Below are 26,020 nucleotides of genomic sequence, written 5' to 3'. Positions count from 1 at the left end.
CGCAGAGATCAAGGCACCCTTTAAAAATGGCACAAGATCCCTGTAAATCCAGGCTGGCTGATGTGAACATAAGAACATACTTAAAGGGCGAAAAGCTGCAGCGTGCTACGGTGCAGAGGGACCTGGGGGTCCTTGTGCATGAGTCGCAAAAACCCAGCCTACAGGTGCAGCAGGTGATCAGGAAGGCAAATGGGATGCTGGCCTTCATAGCGAGGGGGATTGAATATAAAAGCAGGGAGGTCTTGCTGCAACTGTACAGGGCACTGGTGAGGCCGCAGCTGGAGTACTGTGTGCCGTTTTGGTCGCCGCACTTGTGCAAGGATATTTTGGCCTTGGAGGGAGTGCAGAGGAGGTTCACTAGGCTGATACCGGAGTTGAGGGGGTTGAACTATGAAGAGAGGCTGAATAGAGTGGGCTTGTACTCGTTGGAGTTTAGAATGATGAGGGGGGATCTTATTGAGACGTATAAGATGATGAAGGGGATGGATAGGGTAGAGGTGGAGAGGTTCTTCCCGCTCAGAAAGGACAGCAGGACTAGAGGGCACAGCCTCAAGATAAGGGGGGGGACAGTTTAGAACGGAGTTGAGGAGGAACTTCTTCACTCAAAGGGTGGTGAATCTCTGGAATTCTCTGCCCGTTGAAGTGGTGGAGGCTGCCTCGCTAAATATATTTAAGACATGGGTAGATAGGTTTTTGGTAGGCAAGGGGATTAAGGGTTATGAGGAGAAAGTGGGAAAGTGGAACTGAGCCACTTCAGATCAGCCACGATCTTATTGAATGGCGGGGCAGGCTCGAGGGGCTAGATGGCCTACTCCTGCTCCTATTTCTTATGTACTTATGTTCAAGCTCACCAAAATCCAAGTCTCTTGATGAACTGTTTATCTGCAGCCCGCAGCCACAGAGAGGCACATGGGCACAGCACTTACTTCCCTGGAAGTACAAAGTGCCAGGTGTGAATGTCATTGATAGGGTGCCGAGAAAGGTTCGCACTGGGGATCCTAATAGAAGCCCTGAGGGGAAACCTGAGAGGACCCCATGTGGGAGTGTCTCTCTTGTGAGGACGTGGTGTTGAGGGTGGGGGAAGATGACCCATTTTTTCAGTGGTGGGTAGGGTGCACCTCTGTGCTGAAGGGTTGGGGGCAATCTCCTTGCCAGCTGGAGTCACCATGTCTGTTGTGCAGGATGGGGAGAGCCTGTCTGTCAGCGCAGAGATCAAGGCACCCTTTAAAAATGGCACAAGATCTCTGTAAATCCAGGCTGGCTGATGTGATTTGCGATATACATCAATTTGAATGGTTAAGGTGGGTGAATTCCACCTGATAGGTGCTGCTAACATCAGTGGGAAACACTGGTTTCCTTGCAGGCTGGAGCAGTTAGAAATGCACCGCTTTTCTTTTCCTAACAGTCTTGTAAGAAGTTGGTTGTTCTTTTCTTCATTGTCTAAATCTGTTGAAATCTCAGGTCTTCAGTACAGCAGTGAATGATACAACTGTGAGAGAAGTTCCTGGAGCTGAAGCTCATTCCTTCCCTTATGCTGTTTTCCAGAATCTGTCAAGGGGGTAACAAATTCTTCAGAGTGCCCTGAGTCCTTCTCTTCTTGTCCCAGAGGATCCAAAGATCTTCAGTCTTTCTTTTTGATCAGTCTTTCATTCAAAAGTCTTTGCTGTCCTTGTAGCTAGGTCATCCTACAACACTCTGCTTCCCAGCAATGCTGACAATAATGATGCTATTCTGCAGATGATGTCCTGCCAAGCGCAGAAGAAAGCTTTCATGTCTTCCCTTAGAGCCAGCAATAGTGTAGGAGACTGAATTCCCCTGGCTGTGACTTGAGGAGGGGGAGAATAGGAGTTGGGTTGAATCTGAAGTTGTAAAAAGGGAGTTACAGAAATGTAACGTAAATAGTTAAAGACATGCTGTTGTTAAAAAGTAGGATAGTATTCTTGGAGGGAGGTGCATAGTAGAGGGTGAACAGATGGATTATGCTTATGTATGACATTGATGATGCTGTACCACTGACATCAGTCAGTCATGTGTTAGACTCTGTCTCAATATGGGAATCATGCCTTGGAAATATGTGTCTACTCTGTGACCTTTTTTTAGATGTAGAATTAATAAGCAAGCGTTAGAATATGTTTACAGTCTGTCTAGTAACCAAGTCTCACGTCTAGACTCCAAGGTAAAGGGCACATCTCAGAACAACTGGTGCAGGGTTTCCATGGATTTTCCAGTTGGTGGAAAGGAACCCTACCACTAACATTAAATTCCACCCAGTGCCTTTGCTGCTTCCCTCTAAATATCTGTGGTAGAACATCCAACCAATTCAGAAAGTTAATTTCCCTTTCAAATAATGGTATTTTGGAGGACAACCAAATATTAAATTCAACATGTTAATTTTCAGTTTCCTGCTTCCAGTGGTGAATTAAACAACATTTATATAGAGCCCTGAAAGCAAGAAAATGCCCCAAGGGGTTTCTCAGGAGCGTTACCAAACATAATTTGAGACTGAGCCAGATAAGGGAATATTAGGATAAATGACCAAAAGTTTGGAGAGAGATAGGTTTTAAAGTTTTAATGGTCTTTGCGGCTAATTTTCTTAGTTAAGTAACTGCCTGTTAGAGTACTTTACGGACAGCAATGTGGCACAATGGATAGCACTGCTATTTCACAGCACCAGGGACCCGGATTCAATTCCTGACTTGTGTCACTGTCTGTGTGGATTCTGCACGTTCTCGCCGTGTCTATGTGGGTTTACTCCGGGTTCTCTGGTTTCCTCCCATAATCCAAAGATGTGCGGAGTAGACCATAAGACATAGCAGCAGTATTAGGCCACTTGGCCCATTGAGTCTGCTCTGCCAATCAATCATGGCTGATATTTTTCTTATCCCCATTCTACTGCATTTTCCCCCATCCCCTTATTAATCACAAACTATCTGTCTCTGTCTTAATGACACTCAATGACTTGGCGTCCACAGCCTTCTGCAGCAAAGAGTTCCACAGATTCACCACTCTTTGCTGAAGAAATTTCTCCTCATCTCTGTTTTAAAGGATCGTCCCTTTAGCCTGAAGTTGTGCCTTCTGGTTCTAGTTTTTCCTAGTAGTGGAAACATCCTCTCCATATCCATTCTATCCAGGCCTCGCAGTATCCTGTACAAGGTCCCACCTCATCCTTCTAAACTCCAACGAGTATAGACCTACAGTCTTCAACCGTTCCTCATACAGCAAGCTCTTCATTCCAGGGATGAATCTTGTGAACCTAGTCTGGACTCTTTCCAAGGCCAGCACATTTTTTCTTAGATATAGGGCCCAAAACTACTCACAATACTTCAAATGGGGTCTGACCAGAGCCATATACAGCCTCAGAAGTACATTCCTGCTCTTGTATTCTAGGCCTCTTGACATGAATCCTAACATTGCATTTGCCATCTTAAATGTCTGACTGAACCTGCATGTTAGCCTTAAGAGAATCTTGAACAATGACTCCCAAGTCCCTTTGTGTTTCTGATTTCCTAAGCATTTTCCCATTTAGAAAATAGTCTATGCCTCCATTCTTCCTTCCAAAGTGCATAACTTCACACTTTTCCATTTTATTCCATCTGCCACTTCTTTGCCCACTCTCCTAACCTGTCCAAGTCCTTCTGCAGCTCCTCTACTTCCTCAATACTACCTGTCCCTCTACATATCTCTGTATCATCTGCAAACTTAGCAACAGTGTCTATAGTTCCTTCTTCCAAATTGTTAATGTATATTGTGAAAAGTTGGGGTCCCAGCAGCGATCCCTGAGACACACCACTAGTCACCAGCTGAGAAAACCCCTTTATCTCCACTCTCTGCCTTCTGCCAATCCTCTTTCCATGCCAAGATCTTACTCTTGACACCATGGGCACTTAACTTATGTAACAGTCTCCTATGTGGCACCATGACAAAGGCCTCCTGGAATTCTAAATAAACCATGTCCACTTGTTTTCCGTTATCTAACTCCTTGCTACGTCCTCAAAGAACTCTGATTTACCTCCCATTTACGAAGACATGCTGACTCAGTCCTACTTCATCATGCACTTCCAAGTCCTCTGCAATCTCATCTTTAATAATGGACTCTAAAATCTTGCCAATGACTGAAGTCAGGCTAACTGGCCTATAATTTCCCATCTGCTGCCTCCCTCCATTCTTAAACAGTCGTGTTACATTAGCTGCTTTCCAGTCCTTTGGTACTTCCCTACCCAGTAAGCAGTCTCACAACACCAGGTTAAAGTCCAACAGGTTTATTTGGTAGCACAAGCCACTAGCTTTCGGAGCGCTGCTCCTTCATTAAGTAAGTGGGAGTTCTGTTCACAAACAGGGCATATAAAGACACAAACTCAATTTACAAAATAATGGTTGGAATCTGAATCTTTACAGATTATCCAGTCTTAAAGGTACAGACAATGTGAGTGGAGAGAGGATAAAGAGATATGTGTTGTCCCCAGCCAGGACAATTAGTGAGATTTTGCAAGCCCAGGCAAATTGTGGGGGTTTCATGTCACACTATCTGTATCTTCCACCATGAAGAATGATGCAAAAGTAACTATTCAGTTCCTCTGCTATTGCATTTTTTCCTATTATTATTTCTGTAGCCTCATTTCCCAGAGATCCAATGGCTAATTTTGCCTCTTTTTTACCTTTCATATATTGGAAAAATCTCCTCCTATCTTCTTTTATATTACTAGCTAGCTTACACTCATATTTCATCTTCTCCCCATAATTGGTTTTTTAGTTGTCCTCTGCTCGCTTTTAAACGCTTCCCAATCCGATTAGTTGGATTGGCCATGCTAAATTGCCCCTAAATGTCAGGGGGATTAGCTGGGATAAATACATGGGCTTATGAGGATATGAGCCTGGTTGGGATTGTGGTTGGTGCAGATTTGATGGGTTGAATGGCCTACTTTTGCACTGTAGGATCCTATGATTCTGTGATTCTACTTGAGAAATGTACTTCAGAACCAACAGTTGTTACTTCCTTCTACAAACTGGCTGGATCTTGGACATTGACTGAAGTGGCAAAGCAAGCAAAGGCTTCTCTTGAAAGAAGACAGGATGATTTTACATGTTCCAGCATTCAGTCAAGCTACTCCTGAAAAAAAAAGTATAACACTGATGTTAACAGAATTAAAACAAATAGCTATTTTAATTCGAAAAAAAAAAGACCCGGTCTTATGTCTTATATAGTGTTAAAGTGTTCACAAAAGTTTATGGGTGTTGGTATTGCCAATGATCCCATTAGAAGTGGATAATTAACTGTGCAACTCTTTTGGCTAAGTGCAAGTGACAGTGTCCAAGGAAGAGAACTTCATATGTAAATGTACCAAGACTGAAATAGTGGGGAAGTCACTGCGTAAAAGAAAGAGGAAGCATTAAATGGAAAGACAAAAAGCTCAAAAAGGAGCATTGGAGTGAGAAAAAATGTACAAAAAGCAAGTAATAAAAGAATAATAACTGCAAGGCTTTACAAAAATAAATATAAAGTAGAATAATAAGGGAATAATTCAGGAAAATAAACAGCTATAGATATGAAACACAATTAAAATGTGACTAAAAGTAACTAGATAAAAGATGCAATCATGCACAACATATCAAAATTAATTGAAAATGGAAGTAAAGAAAGAAACCACAGAATACAGTGAATCAAGAATGATTAAGACATTGAAGGAATAATCTTTAGCCAAGAACATCAAACAACTGTAATGTAGAAAGAGGAAAAAAATTAACTTATAAACTAAAACTTACATGAAAAGGCAAAGATAAAATTGAATTAGTGGGAATGAAATACTGTATAGCAGCTACTTTCTGATGGGGATTTAATGTGGCACTTTTGGATACACTCCAAATAAAATTTTTGCCAATTAAATTGCAAGCAGTGGAAAACAACTGACTTCTTCCTTAGACACACAAACATTGTAATTCAAATACGCAGCTTCGAATACAGTGTGCCAATATTTCTTTCACTGATATATGAGTGGCTTGGGAGGAACAGAATTGAGGGTTCAGAAGTCATCGTAAACCTTAACATCCAATCTGAAGAAAGTAATCTGAACATCTGTGTTGCTGTACATAATTCTCCTTCAATAGGATCCATGTTCTTTGTATTATAGCCCTCTGTTGCTGCAAGGATTGAGTAGAACCCTGTTAGTGATTCTAACACTACCACATTTTCACATTCACTCAACCAAGGAAAAAGTTAGAAAAAGGGGAAGGAGTTTTCAAACTCTGTCCTTCCTGCTTTGGGATTCATTTTTATATCCTGAGGTCTTTGGCTGTCTGAAGACAAATCAGAATGATACAGAAGGCTTGAAATAATGCCAAATGCACAGCCATCTTGAAATTTACACTGCATAAAAGCGAGGATCAATAATATGCAATTCAATAAATGATATTAAATTTACGTTTCCCTGAATTATTTCATAACTTTCCCCCAGAATTCAAAAATGAAATTATATTGAAAGAAGCATTCCTCCTGTTGATAATAACTGTAACTAAAATGTTATAGAACATAGAACATTACAGCACAGTACAGGCCCTTCAGCCCTCAATGTTGCGCCGAGCTATGTCCAATCCCAAGATCAAGCCCTGTAATTTTGGAGTGCTCCATGTGCCTATTCAATAACCACTTGAAAGTTCCTAAAGTATCCGATTCCACTATCACAGCAGGCGGTCTATTCCACACCCCAACCACTCTCTGAGTGAAGAATCTACCTTGGACATCCCTTCTATATCTCCCACCATGAACTTTATAGTTATAGTTTGACGAATTTATTGGATTTCTATGAGGATGTGACTAGTGTGGTAGACAGAGGGGAACCGGTGGATGTGGTGTTTCTCGATTTTCAAAGGGCCTTTGATAAGGTGCTGCACAAAAGGCTGCTTCAGAAGGTTAGGGGGCATGGAGTTGGGGGTAAGGTGTTAGCGTGGATAGAGGATTGGTTGTCTAACAGGAGGCAGAGAGTTGGTATCAATGGGTGCTATTCTGATTGGCGGTTGGTGACTACTGGAGTACCGCAGGGATCGGTGCTGGGGCCTCTTATATAGATGATCTGGAGGAGGGGGCAGAGTGTAGGGTGTCGAAATTTGCTGATGACACAAAGATTAGTGGAAAAGCAAATTGTGCGGAGGGTGTGGAAAGTCTGCAGAGGGATCTGGATAGGCTGAGCGAGGGGGCGAGGACCTGGCAGATGGAGTACAATGTTAGCAAGTGTGAGGTTATCCACTTTGGCAGGAATAATAGTAGGAGGGATTACTATTTAAAGGGCGAAAAGCTGCAGCATGCTACAATGCAGAGGGACCTGGAGGTCCTTGTGCATGAGTCGCAAAAACCCAGTGTGCAGGTGCAGCAGGTGATCAAGAAGGCGAATGGGATGCTGGCCTTTATAGTGAGGGGGATAGAATATAAAAGCAGGGAGGTCTTGCTGCAACTGTACAGGGCACTGGTGAGGCCGCAGCTGGAGTACTGTGTGCAGTTTTGGTCGCCGCACTTGCGCAAGGATATTTTGGCCTTGGAGGGAGTGCAGAGGACGTTCACTAGGCTGATACCGGAGATGAGGGGGTTAGACTATGAAGAGAGACTAAATAGACTGGGTCTGTACTCGTTGGAGTTTAGAAGGATGAGGGGGGATCTTATAGAGACATATAAGATAATGAAAGGGATGGATAGGGTAGAGGTAGAGAGAATCTTCCCACTTAGAAAGGACAGCAGGACTAGAGGGCACAGCCTCAAGGCAAGGGAGGGACAGTTTAGAACAGAGTTGAGGAGGAACTTCTTCACTCAAAGGATGGCGAATCTCTGGAATTCTCTGCCCATTGAAGTGGTGGAGGCAACCTCGCTAAATATATTTAAGACACGGGTAGACAGATTTTTGACAGACAAGGGAATTAACGGTTATGGGGAAAAAGCGGGAAAGTGGAACTGAGCTACTTCAGATCAGCCATGATCTTATTGAATGGCAGGGCAGGCTCGAAGGGCTAGATGGCCTAGTCCTGCTCCTATTTCTTATGTTCTTATGCCCCCTAGTAACAGCTACATCCACCCGAGGAAATAGTCTCTGCACGTTCACTCTATCAATCCCTCTCATCATCTTATAAACCTCTATTAAGTCGCCTCTCATCCTCCTTCACTCCAAAGAGAAAAGCCCCAGCTCCCTCAACCTTTCCTCATAAGACTTATTCTCCAAACCAGGCAGCATGCTGGTAAATCTCCTCTGCACTCTCTCCAATGCTTCCACATCCTTCTTGTAGTGAGGTGACCAGAACTGAACACAATATTCCAAATGTGGTCTCACCAACGTCCGGTACAGTTGCAGTATAACCCCACGGCTCTTAAACTCAAATCCCCTGTTAATAAACACTAACACACTATAAGCCTTCTTCATGGCTCTATCCACTTCACTGGCAACCTTCAGAGATCTGTGGATATGAACCCCAAGATCTCTCTGTTCCTTCACATTCCTTAGAACCCTGCCGTTGACCCTGTAATCTGCATTCAAGTTTGTCCTACCAAAATTAATCACCTCATACCTATCAGGGTTAAACTCCATCTGCCACTTTTTGGCCCAGCTCTGCATCCTATCAATGTTTCTTTGCAGCCTGCAAAAGCCCTCCACCTCATCCACTACTCCGCCAATCTTGGTGTCATCAGCAAATTTACTAACCCACCCTTCAGCCCCTTCTTCCAAATCATTAATAAATATTACAAAATTCAGAGGACCCAGCACTGACCCCTGAGGTACACTGCTGGTAACTGGCCTCCAGTCTGAAAATTTACCTTCCACCACCACCCTCTGTCTTCTATGAGACAGCCAGTTACTTATCCAATCGGCCAAATTTCCTTCTATCCCACACATCCTTATCTTCTTCATCAACCTACCATGGGGAACCTTATCAAACACCTTACTAAAATCCATTTATATGACATCAATTGCTCAAATTTCGTCCACACACTTAGTTACCTCCTCAAAGAATTCAATCAAATTTGTGAGGCAGGACTTACCCCTCTCGAAACCGTGCTGACTATCCCAGATTAAACTGCATCTTTCCAAGTGGTCATAAATCCTATCTCTCAGGACCCTTTCTATTAACTTACCGACCACTGAAGTAAGACTAACTGGCCTATAATTACCAGGCTCATTCCTATTTCCTTTCTTGAAGAGAGGAACAACATTTGCCACTCTCCAGTCCTCTGGCACTATCTCCATGGACAGTGAGGACCCAAAGATCAAAGCTAAAGGCTCTGCAATCTCATCCCTTGCCTCCCAAAGTATCCTAGGATGCATCCCATCTGGCTTAGGGGACTTATCCACCCTCAGGTTTTTCAAAATTGCTAATACTGCAACCACCTGGAGTCTTATTGCACAGAATCAACACATGAAATTATCGTTTTTTTATTATCTTCTACCACACAGAAAGGATTAGTGCATTGATATTGTTTACAGGGAATGTTTTATTTTTAACTTGCCATGTTACCATAGGATGCCTGCCCTTCACTGTGTCTGTCAAAGCTTGTGACCCTGCATTAAAACCACAGGTTAAACTACGTGGGATTAAGTAGAGGGCTAGCATCAACCAAGAGTCCAATACTGTTAGAGCTTCGAAGAGTATCTGAATATAAGTGTGGTCATTCACAATTTTAGTCGGATTTAACATGGTGGCACAGCGGTTAGCACTGCTACCTCACATTGCCAGGGACCCCGGTTTGATTTGGTGGTTGGGGAGCTAGTTCAACTGCAACAAAAAGCATTTTAACCACAGCCAGATTTTTAAGCATTTAAAGTGATCTGAACTCGTGTAAAATCACGCGAGGAGACTTCAGTCATTGCGCATGGCAGCAATATTACAGTTGGTGAGCACATGCGAGAGATAGAAATGCACCTAATGAACTCAAAGGGCCAATTAAGGCTATTGACAATTGAAAGCATTTTTACATTGCCTGTGCGATTTTGAGAACATCATACGGACAACATGAGAAGGTGGCTAAAACATTTTCTTTGAGTTCGCATCCTGCAGCAAAGGCCCAGTCTCTTTAGATTCTATGTTTTTACTGTGAAGTGCATCCAATTTGAGAGGTCCCTCTACCATTTCTGGTTCATTCCATGCATGGGTATCTTAGTTTGGGAATATTTTCCTCACCACCTTTGTCTGAAGATTGCAGCAGAGTGCACCTTTAAAGCGGCATGGTGGCACAATGGTTAGCACTGCTGTCTCAAAGTGCCAGGGACCTGTGTTCGATTCCAGCCTTGGGTCACTGTCTGTGCGGAGTCTGCACATTCTCCCCATGTCTGTGTGGGTTTCCTCTAGGTGCTCCGGTTTCTTCCCACAGTCCAAAGATGTGCAGGTTAGGTGCATTGGCCATGCTAAATTCTCCGCCAATGTACCAGAGTGTGATGACTCGGAGATTTTTCACAGTAACTTCAATGCAGTGTTAATGTAAGCTTACTTATGACAATAATAAATAAACTTGCAAATTAAACTTAAGGTGCTGTGACAGTGCCTTGCGAATTTCTGCTAACGGGGATTGTATACTCAGTTAGTGGGACCTCCTGAGGAGGAAGAGAAGGGCAGATAGGAGAGGAGGCGTGGTGCCCGCAAGGCAGCATCTAATGAAGCAACCTATAGGAGGAGAGGCCTAGGCACAGGGGATGCAGGGCCAGCAGTCATTTCAAGGCAGAAGGGTCCACAAGAGATGACACTACCCTGCAACCAGAGTGTACACGCAATGCTTCAACCACCTCAACATGTCTGAGGTCAAGTGCTGAAAGAAGCTCTTCCTCTCTAGGGACACTGTCACCACCATACGTCAGATAATTATCACCTCCCTGTATGATTCCAAGATACAAAGACTCAGCCTATGGCGTCCCTCTGAAAGTGGTTGGGTTTGGGATGGGGGGAGAGAGAGGGCATGGCTGGGTGGTGGTGGGGTGGGGAGGTCAGCACAGGCTTAAGAACTATTAGACACAAATAAATTACATCAGGCCTCATGAAAGCATAAGTGCACTCTATTTACAAATGCAAAAGTGCCATATCATTGACAATCAATCATACTGCACCCACACAACGGCACGTGAAATCAAAACGTTTTAATCCTGCATTCGCTACCATTCCTTTCAGATGCTCCCCTGATACCTGCAGCAGGGGTTGAGGCAGCCAGCTGAACAGTTGGCCTTGTCCTGGATGACCTTGGTGGCTGACCTCTGGAGAGCTGAGGTCTGGATGGGCCCTGGCAAACTTTGGCGGTCCTGCTTTGGAGCAGTTGCTCTCTCTGTGGTCACAGAGAATGAAGCTGAAAGAGTCACAGCAAGGAGGATTCCAAAGAACTGGACCCCTTGAGTTCTGAGTGGAGGTCCCATGATGTCCAATAGCTGCTCCTTCTCTATTTGGCTGCCTGATTTGTAGAGGGAAAAGGGCACCCGAAAGGTGGTGGAGGTACCCTGTCACTCTTCATGTAGCCACTGCAAAACCTCACCCATGGCTACACCCATGGAGTGCACATCTGTGTGCATCTCTGGCAGTAGCTGGGTGTTCTGTTGGGCCAGGTTCTCCATGGTGTCCGCCACCCTCCCCATGGAGACTTCAATGCACACACATATCGGCGTCACTTCATCAGAGAGCAGTTAGATGGACTCCTTAATCTCTGAAAAGCCTCCTACATGTCTGTCTTTTGCCCTCTGTCTCTTGCAGCTTCCTGAGTACCTCGTGCAAGGATCATCCCAGAGGTTTACTGTCCGAATCGGATGTCACAGATGCCTCTTCCTCAGCAGTCCTCTGAGTGCCGGTGAGTTTGACCTGAATTTGAAGCTACCTCCTCTAGTTGTGAACATGCATCCATGTGGTGACTACCAGAGTGTAAGAAAGACCCTGCCTGAACTACATCTAATACCTGCCGAGGTGTGTGTCTCTGCGTTGAAGGAGAGTATAAATGACTGCTGTGATGCATCTGTAGTGCACTTTCTTCTTCTCCAATATCCTCAGTCTTCTGTAGACTGGAGGAACTGCTTAGAGTCACAGAGTACAGGAAAAGCCATTTGGCCCATCGAGTCTGCACTGACATTACCACTAAAGGGCACTAATCCTATTTTCCTGCACTTGTCCCACATCATTGAAGGATATCTTTAGTGACCAGGGTTTCTTCTTTTTCCTCTGCCTTCTTCTTAGTAAATTGTGTCACAATACCAGATTAAAGTCCAACAGATTTATTTGGTAGCACAAGCTTTTGGAACATAGCTCCTTCATCAATTGAGCACTAGCTGATAAAGGAGGCACTTACCTGACGAAAGAGGCACCCACCTGATGAAGGAACAGCGCTCTGAAAGTTGGTGCTACCAAATAAATCTGTTGGACTTTAACTGCTACTGTGAAACTACTTACTGTGCCTACCCCAATCCAATGCCAGCAACTCCACATCATGGCCTTCTTCTTATTGGCACCTGTAAGGGAGGGGTGGGGGGGGGGGGGGGGGGGGGGGGGGGAGTGAGTCACTGCAAGAGCTGCCTCCAACATGATAGTTTCTATGAATCCTTATTTGATGGAGACCATCAGCTGACCTCTCTATTCACACAGGCTTAGTCCGGTTCCTCCCCCTGCCAGCTGGGATACCTACTCGTTCAACTCAGGTTCTTGAGATCAGGCAGGCCCCTCCCATCTTCAGCCTCTCTCTCTCTCTCTCACTCTCTCCCTCTCCTGGTATGCCGTGCGCAAAGAGAGAAATTGGGGTTGAGGCCAATTGGGTTTCTCATGTTTCTAGTTTTACAAATAATCCACTGGATTGTGTATCATGTGATTGATGTGCTACGGCTTATCCACAAGGGCTCTGGGCAGCACCTTCTAGAGTGATGAGCCCATGCAGATGGAAGGATAAGACTCATACATTCATGTCATTAGCAGCGTTTACTGTGTCCTCGACACCTAACGCCCATACAGATTCCTCATGCCCCACCATCCTCAGATAGCATCTGAGGCCTATGCATAGAAAGGTAAGGGACCCACAGTGTCTTCTCCACCTGTGGACTGGATATACTGCAGTGGGGCTATGAGGCACACGTTGTCACATTGAGTAGATCTTTTATGCATAGGTCACATAGATGGTACCATTGCCATTGAGGCCCATGACCCCTCTACTGTTCAATGAGGTGAGTGCAAGCAGTTGAGGGTTCACTTGCCCTGGTGGTGCAGATGAGGTCATTCATCTGTTCCCAGCATTGCAGGAAGTCCTCTGATGGAGGCCTTGGGCACCGCCCACTCTGGACACTTCCTCCCATACTAGCTTGGCCTTCTTTCATCCTTAGTGTAGAGGAGTTCCTTCTGGCCTCCATTGCATTGAGCAGCACTTTGATAGTTGCGCCACTGAATGGCGGGGGAGGGGCTGGAGCTCCTGCGAATTGCATGGTGCTCAGGAATGACAATAGGTCCTTCACCATCCAGACTACCCTGCCTAGCGATATGTTGGGAAACCCCCGACATCATAATTTATGATGCCAGCATCACACAATTTGTTGCAAATTCCCACCGGCCTTTGTGACAGGAAACACTCCTGGTTCCCACTTTTGCCACGGCACTTTGACCTGGAATGGAAAATTCCTCCCCCAGCCATCAGTCCATTTAACCTCAGTGGTAAGAAAGTGTTTAGAAATGATAATCCGGGTCAAAATTAACCATCACCTGAGCAAGTGTGCTTTAATTAAGGAAAACCAATGTGGATTGTTAAAGGCAAATTGTGTTTACAAACTTTGATTGAGTTTTTAATGAGGTAAGAGAGAGGATCGATGGTGGTAAAGCAATTGATGTTAGTGTGCTTCCAAGCAACATTTGAAGAAGTGCCGCATAAGAGACTTGCCAGCAACGCTGACGCCTGTGGAATAAAAGCATGGATTATGAAGTTGGCTGAGTGACAGAAAACAGAGAGTAATGGTGTATTTTTTTGGACTGAAGGAAGACGCTGGGGTTTCCCAGGGTTTGATACTAGGAATATGCTTTCCTTGATGTATATTGACTTGGGTTTACAGTTTCAAAATTCGCAGTTGACACAAAATCTGAAAGTATTATGAACTGTGAGAAGGATAGTCAGAGATTTCAAGATGACATACGCAGGCTGGTGGAATGCATGGTGAATTGTGCATACAATCCTGTGAGCAAGGAATGAAAGATGATGATAGTCTCATCTAGATGATAGTCTCACATGGCAAATTAAATTTAATGCAGTGAGGTGTGCATTGATATGTTTTGGTCGGAAGAATGAGGAGACACAATATAAACCAAAGAATACAAGCTTAAAAAGATGCAGGAAGAGACAGGCCCGGGTTATATCTGCATTAGAGAACATAGAACACTACAGCACAAACAGGCCCTTCGGCCCACGAGTATTGATCACTGAATGTGGCAAGGCAGGTTGAGAAAGAGGCTGAAAAGTATATAGGATCCTGGACTTTATAAATAGAGGCATAAAGTACAAGGCACTTATGATAAGCTTTTATAAAACATTCCTTCAGCCTCAATATTGTGTCTAATTTTCGATGACCCTTTGTGGGCATGAAGCCAATATCTCTGGCAAAACCGTATCAGTGCAATTGCGTGAGGCAAAAAACAGAGTGCCATCTTACCATCTTGCTGCATCTGTCGATTGGCGCAATGAGCTGGTAAGATCACGTCCTTAACTTTTTTTGGAAAATCACAGCCACTATAATGTTACAAGTTCCTGGTATTTCCCTTTCCTCCCTTCCGTGAAGGGGCTTCCCCAATGCAGGGAGAAAGATCATCGTAAACCTGTATAACTAGCAAAGTCAACAAGTATATGGGGGTGCAGGCCAGGGGCAGCAGTGGTTTTGTCCCACCAAAGATTCGCCAGCTTAGGGAACAGAGTTCAAGTGCAATAAAATATATGGGCAGGATGGAGACCTTTTTCATTTTATCATATTAGAAAGTCTGTTTTCTTTGTTCCTTGGAATATCACAGATCTACATAACTTACACTCTGGTTGTTTCAATGATTGATCCAAAGGAGACTTGTAGAATCAGGTGCTACAACATCATAAAGAAACTAAATTTGATATGCATAAACAAAGAAAATTAAGGTAAAGTATTTGGATGAAGATTCAAATAGAAATAAAAGATATTTGAACTAAAGGTGGATATATGAAATATCCAAAAAGAGAAAAACAGGCTAATACCATAAGGGAAATTTGCATTGGAACTGACAAAGGTTTCTAACTAAATTTTTCGTCTATCTTTTTCTCTTTCAGGTGCTGATGAATGTTTTGTGCATTTCTCAAATTTCCTGTTATTGTTACATACTTCAGCCATAATTGCGAATGTGAGGAGAGTCAGCTAGGGCACCAGTGTCATTTGATATTGTTGGATAGCCTGTGCAACCACTTAGGATCAAAAGCCTGATACTTTTGGCTTGAAGGGTACAGTATTGCTAGCAACAGCTGTATTTTTTTAGTTTTATTAAATTAACTCGGGATGGAGATTAAGGATTTCATAGTAGGCCGATGGCACAGGAAACATTTGTGTAATAGAGACTTTTTGCACATTGATACATCATCAATTCTGCAATTGAAAATGTGTTCTTCAAAATCCTTGGTGGGCTGCATATATATTTTACATTGCTTCACATCTGGACAAGAACAGTATCTGGTTATCACAGTAAGCAATACTTTAGGTCACCCACAGTTAGCAGTTAGATTTGATTCTTTAAAAACACAAAGGACAAAAAATAGACATGGACCAAATGAATGCAACAATTGAGATCAAATACCGTTGCAAATAGTATAATGTAGCAACGAGCAAAGCTTCTTGGTGCAGTGACTAACTAAATTAGTCTTCACTTACGAGCTCTCATTGTACTATTTTTAATAAGGTGTGGGTCATTGACCCATTCCTGGAAAAATCCAAGATCACAGGGATGTTGACCCCAATTGACCATTGAACAGATTTTACAAGCCAGCTAGCATTAATCTTCTGGTCCCGTCTGATGTGACAAACTACTGACCGCAAATTTCAAGGGTAGACTTTGATTAGTCTCCCATGATGGTGGATGTTGCTGGTGTGGCATTCTGCTTTCAGTTAATGAGGATATTACAAAAGGAGACTGCATACTGAGTGATGACTGAGTCCTCCATCTACCACTTGCCTCACTGAAAGCAGTCAACAATTCATCCACTGAAAGTCAGAGATACAGTTATCTCAAACATGTCTGTTGATCAAGCTAAATGCCTTCCCTTCTGAATATAACCAGTGATAACTGCATATTTAATCCAACAGAATCAAATCACTTCAAAGGTTTACGCCCTTAAATTTCTCGGCGGCTTTAGTAGCTTTGTTCCAATTATATACTTTTAGATATTTAGCTGTGGAAATTGGCCATTTCACAATATGTCAAATAAACAGTGATTTAAACTTAAACTTTGAAAGAACAAGTAGAAGCTACTACGTCATAAACATAGCATTAAAATATAAATAGTGCATTTTTGTACTTGTAAAATTCAGTCTGTATGACTTGATTCACAGAAACTGAATTGTTTTGTAATTTTACAACACTGTTTGTCTCATTCAACAGGAAACTTTTCTAAAAAGTACTTTCAATAATAAATGCCCCAACATTAGTAACATTCAGTAACAATTCAAAGGCAGAAAGCATCCTAAATTGGCTGTATTTTATCAGATTTAGGAAGGTGGTTCACAAGTTCTTTTTTTTAATCTCAGTACATGTTTATAGCAACATCTACCATTAATTTTTCAGCACCCCCAGACAGAAATAGATCTATTCTGTGGAAGAAGCATCAAAGTTACACAGCTTGGCTGGAAACTTTAGTCCCTGCTGCCAAGTGTGTGCCATTAGATGACAAACGCACATCACTAGGAAAGTATGCGATGCAAAGTAAACTCCTGATCAGGAAACACAGAACAAAGTCAAACACTGCTTATAAATAATAGTGCTTTTATATACAAAGAAATGAAAGCAAATTGCATGGTTGGTTTAATTTCTTACCTTACCATACTTTTGTGCATACGATCCTGTGAGCAAGGAATGAAAGATGATGATAGTCTCATCTAGATCCCAGACAAATACTCGCTGCAAATATAAAGACAAAAGATCAATGAAATAATGCTTATTTTGCAATAGTGTCACAAAACTTTTATTTTTATTGCTGAATAGTTTTTAATTTTTGTGCTTTCTGCCCTTGAATTGTTGCTGTATGTGACTCTGATTCCAGTCATGAAATTTGTTATTGAAAACACGTAAGAGAGGGGATTAAGGGTTATGGGGAGAGGGCGGGAATGTGGAACTGAGCCACGACAGATCAGCCATGATCTTACTGAATGGCGGGGCAGGCTCGAAGGGCTAGTTGGCCTACTCCTGCTCCTATTTCTTATGTTCTTATGTTCTTAAAAGAATAATTCCTGGTGAATGAGGAAAATAGTTTACAGTGTTGTGAAATTACAAAACGATTCACTTTAAAATACAGATAGACATGGGCCAGAATTCTCAGGCCATTCATGCTGGTGGGATTTACCGGTTTCACTGATAATACACCCCTGCCCGCATGTTTCCTGCTGACGTGGGGTGACATCTATGGAAATTCCCATTGATAATGGTGGGACCAAAGAATCCCGCCACTAGCAAACAACCGCCACCTCATGCCGGTGGGAAACACACAGCTGGGAAGCTGGAGAATCTGACTCATGATGTTGCAATTTATTCTCCTCATAAACATGTGAAATTCATTTCTCCCACCCAAGCAATATTCCTGTGAGTGCTTTATCTGAGCAGTCATACACTTCAAGATTCCAAAGGCCTGTGTAAGTCAGATGACCTAGAAATCTTTATTGAACATTTTCACTATTTTTGATGGGAACTTAAAAAAGAAATAGGTGGGACAGGAAACATTCACTGATAGAGATGACAATAGTTGTCTCATTTTCACTGATAATCAGTTCAACAGTAGTGATGGGTTTGAACTTAGAACCAAGATTAGGGCCTAAATTTTTGCCACGAAGGAGAGCTCCCTGTTGTGGCAGAAGTTAGTGGATAAACCCGGAAATTCTGGGTTCAGCCCCTGAACACGGCACTTCCTATTTTTTCAGAGGAGGGCCAGGGGTCAGGCTGCGATTTTTGCATGTGCAGTTTATGCAGGCAGCTGGTAATTTAAATCACTCAGGACGCTGCTATGTGCAACCCAGAAGAAAAATTTTTGGTATGTTAAAAAAGTCTTTTTTTGTCATTTTCTTCGTACATTTCTCTTTACCAGATACAAAAATATTGGAAATGGGGAAATATTTGAATATTACCCAACTGGGCAATGAGTCTTTTTGCTTTCTGTCTGGCATAGGAAGGCAGTGAATCACAAGGATGTATGCGTTGGCTGACTAGTGGCTGGAGAGTGGGGGCAAGTCCTGATGACATCTCCAGGAATACATTTAATCACAGTTGGCAATCCTACCTCTTCGCCCAAACCCAGAACAAAAATCAGAACAGTAAGTGGCCATTTTTAAAGGTTGGGTTTGCAGAGCTGGGAATTCTCCTGTCTCTGTACACACGACCCGAAAGCAAAATTCAGGGCTAAGGTCATTCAGTTTCCTGGGGAGCTTGTTCCAATGGGTTTGGGAGGAGCCTTGGTGATTTGCTGCAGTGCTTGTAGATGGTACAGCAGGCATTGCGTGCTGGGAGTGGAGGCAGTGAATGCTTAAGACACAAGTCAATCAAGCAGGTTGCTTTGTCCTGAATAATGTTGAGTTTCTTCAGTGTTGTTGCAACTAAACTCATCCAGGCAAGAGGAGGGTATTTCATCTTGACTCATGCCTTGTTGTTTGTGGATTGTCTTTGGGAACTAGGTGGTGAGTTAGGTGAGTTACTCTCGCAGAATTTCCAGCCTCTGATGTGTTCTTTTAGCCATATTTATATGGCTGGTCCGGTTCAGTTTCTGGTCAATAGTAACCTCTCCAGGATATTGAAAAAGGCGGGCGGTGGGATTTGGGCAATGGAAATATAATTTAATATCAAGGGAAGATGGTTAGATTCTCCCTCATCATTGCCTGACATTTGTCAATGTTATTTACCACTTATCAGTCTTCCATGCTTCCATGCTGGAAGAATTAGCTGCTAAGTTTAAGGCTGAACATCCCTTCTTTTTGAGTCCTCATTATTTGCATGCATGATGCTGAACTAGTCAAGTAAGGAAACAATGGGCACCTTAGGCTCAACTGCAAAATTGGTCAAAATATTTGATTTAAGATGTGCGTGTTCATCTTGATATGGCAGTTTCCTGAACTCTCTTGATCCTTACTTGGACCTGCACAGCTCCTTAGCAAGACTTTATGTATTTCTTGGATGAAGACACAGCACCCAACTAAATGTGGAATTTATTGCATAACAGGGTTCTCCTTGACTTAGGATAAATAGACAGGAACAGGCTTGTAAGCTGTGCTATCTTGAGGACTCCGATGTTCTTAAAGCAATACAAATGCAACTCTCTAATGGTCTCAGTAGGGTGCATGCAGGAAGAAGTTCTCATTGCCTGTGCTGTCAATAATGACTGCACAAGATTCACCCAAATGCAAAGATTATCTTGGACAAAGGCTTGTCAAGATTGTCAGACCCAGAGTCCTCAACTGTTCCTCATACGACAAGCTCTTCATTCCAGGAGTCATTCTTGTGAACCCCCTCTGGACCCTTTCCAAGGCCAGCATATCCTTTCTTCGATATGAGTTCCAAAATTACTCACAATACTTCAAATGGGGTCTGACCAGAACCTTATACAGCCTCAGAAGCATATGCCTGCTCTACTATTCTAGCCCTCTCGACACGAATGTTAAGACTGCATTTGCCTTTCTAATTACTGACTGAACCTGCATATTAATCCTAAGAGAATCTTGAATAATGACTCCCACGTTCCTTTGTGTTTCTGATTTCTTAAGCATTTTCCTCAGCATCCCGAGCAAATGATTGTCCTGCTGAGGCACACTCAACGCAGACAGTGCAAACAAACCTCAAAACCTTTACTGCATGCATGATCTAGATGTCAATGGTTACTGCTTGATGACATATCAATGACGATTGGTGTGAGGCAACGGAGTGTGGGGGGCAGTAGCAAGATTTCAGAGAGCTGGCGACGGGAGATATGGTGTTCTCACGATGCTGCTCCCTGTCAAGCCATCCATCTTGTTATGTCTAAAAGAGTGTAGTCAGGCTGCCTTACTGAGCAGGTGTCAGACTGACATGAGTGCACCCCTGAGTAATGTGGAATTCCAGCTGCTTATAAGCAGCCGTGCAGACTGACTTGGTGAGACCATGGGTGAAAGTACTATGCCATGTAGAGTTGCCCAAGAATGTGTGAAGAGAGAACTGCTCAGATTCCACAGTGTATATGTTGCTAAGGCTACTCAGTTAACTGTGGTTTACACCCTTCCAAGGATGATGCCATCATTATGGCAGTCAGAGAGTACCAATATTTTCATAATCATTATAAGAATATTGAAATTTTAAGAGAATTTCTTGCTGAGATAGCAGGTAATGAGCCTTTCAGAACCTAACTCTTGTGAGAATGCCCCTACATTGCACTCCTCCTGGAATCATGCAGCTATCAGGTTGTCATGGGCACATTCGCTACTTTGTTCTTGTGCAATGGCTTTTTTTAATGTAGTCAGTCTGCCTCCTCGTTCTGGTCAAATGCATCCCCTTCAATATCCTTCTCATCTGAAGAAATAACTTGTTTTTCTATTTCTCCAGCTGGTCACAGAAATTGGCTAAGCGCCAATTTCTTTGTCCTTGCTTAGGGGGACGGCAGGGCATGAATGACTGGAGAATTCCGGCCATCACTTCTTCCCAGCATTGTGGAAGGCGGAGGAAACAACAATGGTGAGTATTGGAGGTCCGTATATTACTGGCCCTAACATCAGACGTGCATCTTGAGGAGGCCAATCGTCTACTCTATCAAGGATCTGGTGGCGAAATGGGCACTCCTTTTTGTATCTCTCAACACTGCATTTGAGAATCCATTGTAACTTCCAATCTCCAAGGTTGGATACCAGTGCAAAGCTTTTGACATGGCTTTCGTCAAGACATGACATCCCCAGGCCACCCACTGTAGCGGAAGCACATCCTGCAAGAATACTATGACTGATCCAGCCCCTCAGACATGACGATGCATTCACAAAGAGAGTGAGCATTAATGAGCATTCATGAGATGCGAATGCATACAAGTGGGAATTCCTGACATTGCTCAGCAATAAACTTGCCTTGAAATCAGGAGAACAAAATTCCAAACTAATTTTCTGCCAGTAGGAAACTGACTTTCTAATTCACACCAAATTAAGTGATAGCGCCCATCACAATTCCTACTGCTGGTGGAAGCAGCAGATTCTGCCCTTTGTCTTAATCAGTCCTTTCAAATCACTCACAAACATCAGAGAGATTTTGTTCATTTCTCCTAAATAATGTGTTTCCAATAAAGGAATCTTGCAATGGTATTCTGACCCTATTCTTCCTCCCTGGGATGGATACTTTGCCCAATGCATTCTTCTTCCCTCAAGTTTGTCACAAAACAGATATAGTCTGTTCAGTCAAGGTGATAACTATTGACTAAATAAGAACATAAGAAATAGGAGCAGGAGTAGGCCATCTAGCCCTTCGAGCCTGCCCCGCCATTCAATAAGATCATGGCTGATCTGAAGTGGCTCAGTTCCACTTACCAGCTTTCTGCCCATAACCCTTAATTCCCCTTGCCTACCAAAAACCTATCTACCCGTGTCTTAAATATATTTAGCGAGGTAGCCTCCACCACTTCAACAGGCAGAGAATTCCAGAGATTCACCACCCTTTGAATGAAGAAGTTCCTCCTCAACTCTGATCTAAACTGCACCGCCCCCCCCCCCCCCAATCTTGAGACTGTGCCCTCTCGTCCTGCTGTCCTTCCTGAGTGGGAAGAATCTCTCTACCTCTATCCCATCCATCCCCTTCATTATCTTATATGTCTCTATAAGATCCCCCCTCATCCTTCTAAACTCCAACGAGTACAAACCCAGTCTATTCAGCCTCTCTTCATAGTCCAACCCCCTCATCTCCGGTATCAGCCTAGTGAACCTCCTCTGCACTCCCTCCAAGGCCAAAATATCCTTGCGCAAGTGTGGCGACCAAAACTGCACACAGTACTCCAGCTGCGGCCTCACCAGTGCCCTGTACAGTTGCAGCAAGACCTCCCTGCTTTTATATTCAATCCCCCTCGCTATAAAGGCCAGCATCCCATTTGCCTTCCTGATCACCTGCTGCACCTGCAGACTGGGTTTTTGCGACAAAAAAAAACTGAGGTGTCATGGAAAATTGTGCTGCCACTGGTAGGTGTGAAGTTCTGTGCCTTGCCACTTGTCATACCAATGATGGAATGCTGACTGACACAAAACAGGAATGAATTTTGCCAAGTAGACAAGTTTGTTCTGATGATCTTGTTGTATATGTGGATTAGAGATAATAGCAAAAGGAGTTCACAAACAAATTGTTCTCTAGCACAGGTACGTGGTGGCATGAGTTAGAAGTTGCTGTCTGCTGTAATCCTGATATGTACTCCAATATCTGGGTTAATGTAATTTCCAGGGACCTGGGTTCAATTCCAGGCTTGGGTCACTGTCTGTGTGGAGTTTGCACATTTTCCCCGTGTCTGCGCGGGTTTCCTCTGGGTGTTCCAGTTTCCTCCCACAGTCCAAAGATGTGCAGGTTAGGAGGATTGGTTATGCTAAATTGCCTCTTCGTATCAGGAAGATTAGCAGAGTAAAAACGTGGGGTTATAGGGATAGGGCCTGGGTGGGATTGTTGCCGGTGCTGACTCAATGGGCTGAATGGCCTCCTTCTGCACTGTAGGGATTCTATGATTCTATGAAACCATGTACTTAAATACACTGGCGGTGTTGCCACCAGCTGCTCCAAGTAGTAACGATGGAAGAAAATGACTCATGTGTTGCATAAAGTCCATTCAGAAGATATGATGGACGCTATTTTTTTCCAAGTCAGTGAAGGAGGAACAAAAGGTTTGGAGAAGTGGTAGCTTTACTGCTAGTTGTAACTTTCTAATACCATCATATCCTTATTTAATCAGGTTTGGGAGAGAGGAAGGCAGTCAAATTTAAACCTGTAGGAATACCATTGCAGGATTCTTCACTTGAAAAAAAATGCAGTTGTTTAGGGGAATCAAGATGTAATCTCTAAAGATTAGAGGTGAGATTGAATGGACAAATTAAAACAAAGAAATGAGGCTGCCTGCAAATCTTTGTACAAAGTGCAGAGTAACATAAATCCATGCAGTTCCAATTAGATTATACCATCTGGTTAGCTTAATGACATGTAAGTAAATTTAAAAAAAGATCAACCCATGTTATTATTGCACCAGTTTTTGATTTTGAAGTCAACCCTTAATTCCTTTTCACATAGAGAAGCAATTTGAAGGAAGTGCACATTTGTTCAGTATTGGTGTAGATTTGACTAAAACTTTTAATACAAAAATGGATTGGCAACACATGCATATGCTGATTACAACATAGAGCGCAGACTTCCATAACATTTACCCAACTGAGAATTAGCTTAATGGGTATCATTACACTTCAAAGGCAGTCAACACTTTGTTTTGTTATCTCTTATAGGCAGCAGAGTTTCCCGATGGGCTTTGGGACCACACCACTGTTTGGCTCAAATGAAGTTGGACTCGCACACCGTTTGGATTTTCCATGAATTAGCCAATTGGTAGCCGAAAGGTTTTAGGTTTTGAATCTAATTTTGAATAGGAGGAAGGAGCAAGATGTCCATGTGCATAAGTTAAGGAGAAGGATGCCTCTGATGGAGGAGTCCTCTCTCCAACTTAGAACATAAAATGGCCTCAGTTGCCAGGTACCATTCTGATTGTGGTTTGGGGATGGCAGGGCACTGGGGAAACCCTTCCAAGTGATTGCTTGTGGCTGTAGTGTCAGGAGAAGGGCCTCTAAGCCTGGCTGGCTCCCAGTCTGCCATCAGGCGACTGCCTCCAGGGAGATACACTGCTCCCTGAGGCCTCCAGGAATCTGGAAGCTAACTGGAAAATTTCAGCCAGTCTCAAACAATAGGCCTTAACAGGCTCTTAGTTAGTTGAATCAACCAGCGGCACGGTAGCACAGTGGTTAGCACTGCTGCTTCACAGCTCCAGGGTCCTGGGTTTGATTCCCGGTTCAGGTCACTGTGCATGTGGAGTTTGCACATTCTCCTCATATCTGCGTGGGTTTCCTCTGGGTACTCCGGTTTCCTCCCACAGTCCAAAGATGTGCGGGTTAGGTTGATTGGCCATGCTAAGAAATTGCCCCTTAGTGTCCAGGGATGCGTAGGTTAGAGGGATTCGTGGGTATAATATGTAGGGATATTGGGTAGGGCCTGGGTGGGATTGTGTTCGGTGCACACTTGATGGACCGAAGGGCCTCTTTCTGCACTGTAGGGTTCTATGATGCTTGTGGGAGGGTAGCCACCTCCCTACTCTGCCTTTAGGCATGTTAGCTGTCACGATGATTCAGTTTCCATGATCCCGACCCTGAGCTACCAGATTGGGGTCCAACTGTGGGAAATTAAGACCAAATACAGAACCTATTGAGGCCCGCTGACTGGGAAAATGGCCCGGGGTGGGATAGAGCCAGGAAACTGACAAGCTAACCAGTGGTGAGAATTTATGTGAAGATTCACTTCCGGAGACCAATACATCTCCATGATGTCACTTGAATAATAGGTCATTGTATTGCAAAATTATCACTACGATACATGTAATGCATATATTACTTTGCTCACCCTATTTGCCCAAAATGAAAATGCTTCCTTTAAAAATATGTGACTGTCCAACCTAACTGCTACTTCCTGTGACAATGAGTTCAGTGCAAATGGGCCTGAAACTGGGCAGGCATCAACAGCTCCTGGTCCTTTAGAGTAATGATGATGATGATAAAATAGTAAGTGCATTTACAAAGCACTTTACAATGTCCAAACACCTCTAAGTGTCTCACATCATTACATTTAAAGTGCAGCATCTGCTGCATTGGTTGGCTTAGCTAGAGCTAAACAACTGGGGGGAAGAACACGAGGAAAGACTCTGCAGCATGTTTACAATTTCTAAATATGTACTATTGGAAGTCTAAATAAAAGATGATTGTTGGAGATAACATTTACCCTCCAGGATCACACAGGTTGTCTTCAAATTTAAAAAATGGGTCATAATATGCCATTTAAAACGACACTGTAAAATCCAAAAACAGGTTTGAAAATGAGGAAACCAAAGTTAGATTGATGATATTACCCATTAGCAGTGTAAGGGTTACTGTGATAATAAATTCCAGTGTGGTAAAGTGTTCTGTTTTTGAACTAACATTACAGGCAGGATTTTAAAAGCAGGTTGGAAGTATCGGGGAAGAGAACGGGCATTGGCCCAAGTGTTGGCATGTTGGCCCTCATGATGATTCAGTTTCCATGATCCTGACCCTGAGCTTCTGGAGTGGGGTCCAACTGTGGGAAATTAAGACCAAATACAGAGCCTATTGAGGCCCTCTGCCTGCGCTGACTGGGACTCCTGGTCAGCAAAGTGCACAAGAGACATTGGCTTGGACTATGGCCAGGGAACCAGGCAGGCTCACACTGGGAGAGATGAGGGGGGGAGAGATGAAGGAGTTTGCCTCATCCTGTGAAGGCTCCTCCTGAATTCTACAGTCACAGCCACTGGGCCTTAGCTGCGGCCTTGGAGGAGTCGGCTATCCCTCCAAAGTCACAGACAGCTGTAGCCATTTTAAAATAAATAAAAACTCTTCTGAAATCACCTCCACTTTAAAATGTCCTCTCTCTCCATCATCATAGAATCCCTACAGGCCCATCAAGCCTACACCAACAACAATTCCACCCAGGGCCTGTCTCTGTAACCCCATGTATTTACCCTACTGATGCCCCTGACACTTAGGGAGAATTTAGCATGGCCAATCAACTTAACCTGCACATTTTTGGACTGTGGGAAGAAACCAGAGCA

At 43.4% G+C, this 26,020-nt stretch overlaps 1 protein-coding gene across 12 annotated transcripts in view; it reads right to left on the bottom strand.

The window, feature by feature from the left end:
• Positions 1 to 26,020, bottom strand: part of eya4 (EYA transcriptional coactivator and phosphatase 4) — a 417,250-nt gene that overhangs the window by 67,138 nt on the left and 324,092 nt on the right. For all 12 annotated transcript variants that reach the window (XM_080192745.1, XM_080192744.1, XM_080192747.1 and 9 more), the window contains one exon: positions 17,002 to 17,085. In XM_080192745.1, the coding sequence (XP_080048871.1) occupies positions 17,002 to 17,085 (84 nt within the window). The remainder of the gene's footprint in view (positions 1 to 17,001; positions 17,086 to 26,020) is intronic.

The sequence above is a fragment of the Carcharhinus amblyrhynchos genome, chromosome 7, assembly GCF_965287045.1.
Source record: "Carcharhinus amblyrhynchos chromosome 7, sCarAmb.v2.hapA, whole genome shotgun sequence".
In the NCBI taxonomy this organism is placed as follows: domain Eukaryota; kingdom Metazoa; phylum Chordata; class Chondrichthyes; order Carcharhiniformes; family Carcharhinidae; genus Carcharhinus; species Carcharhinus amblyrhynchos.
The sequence above is the reverse complement of the archived record's forward strand: the minus strand, read 5'-3'. Positions and strand labels throughout refer to the sequence as shown.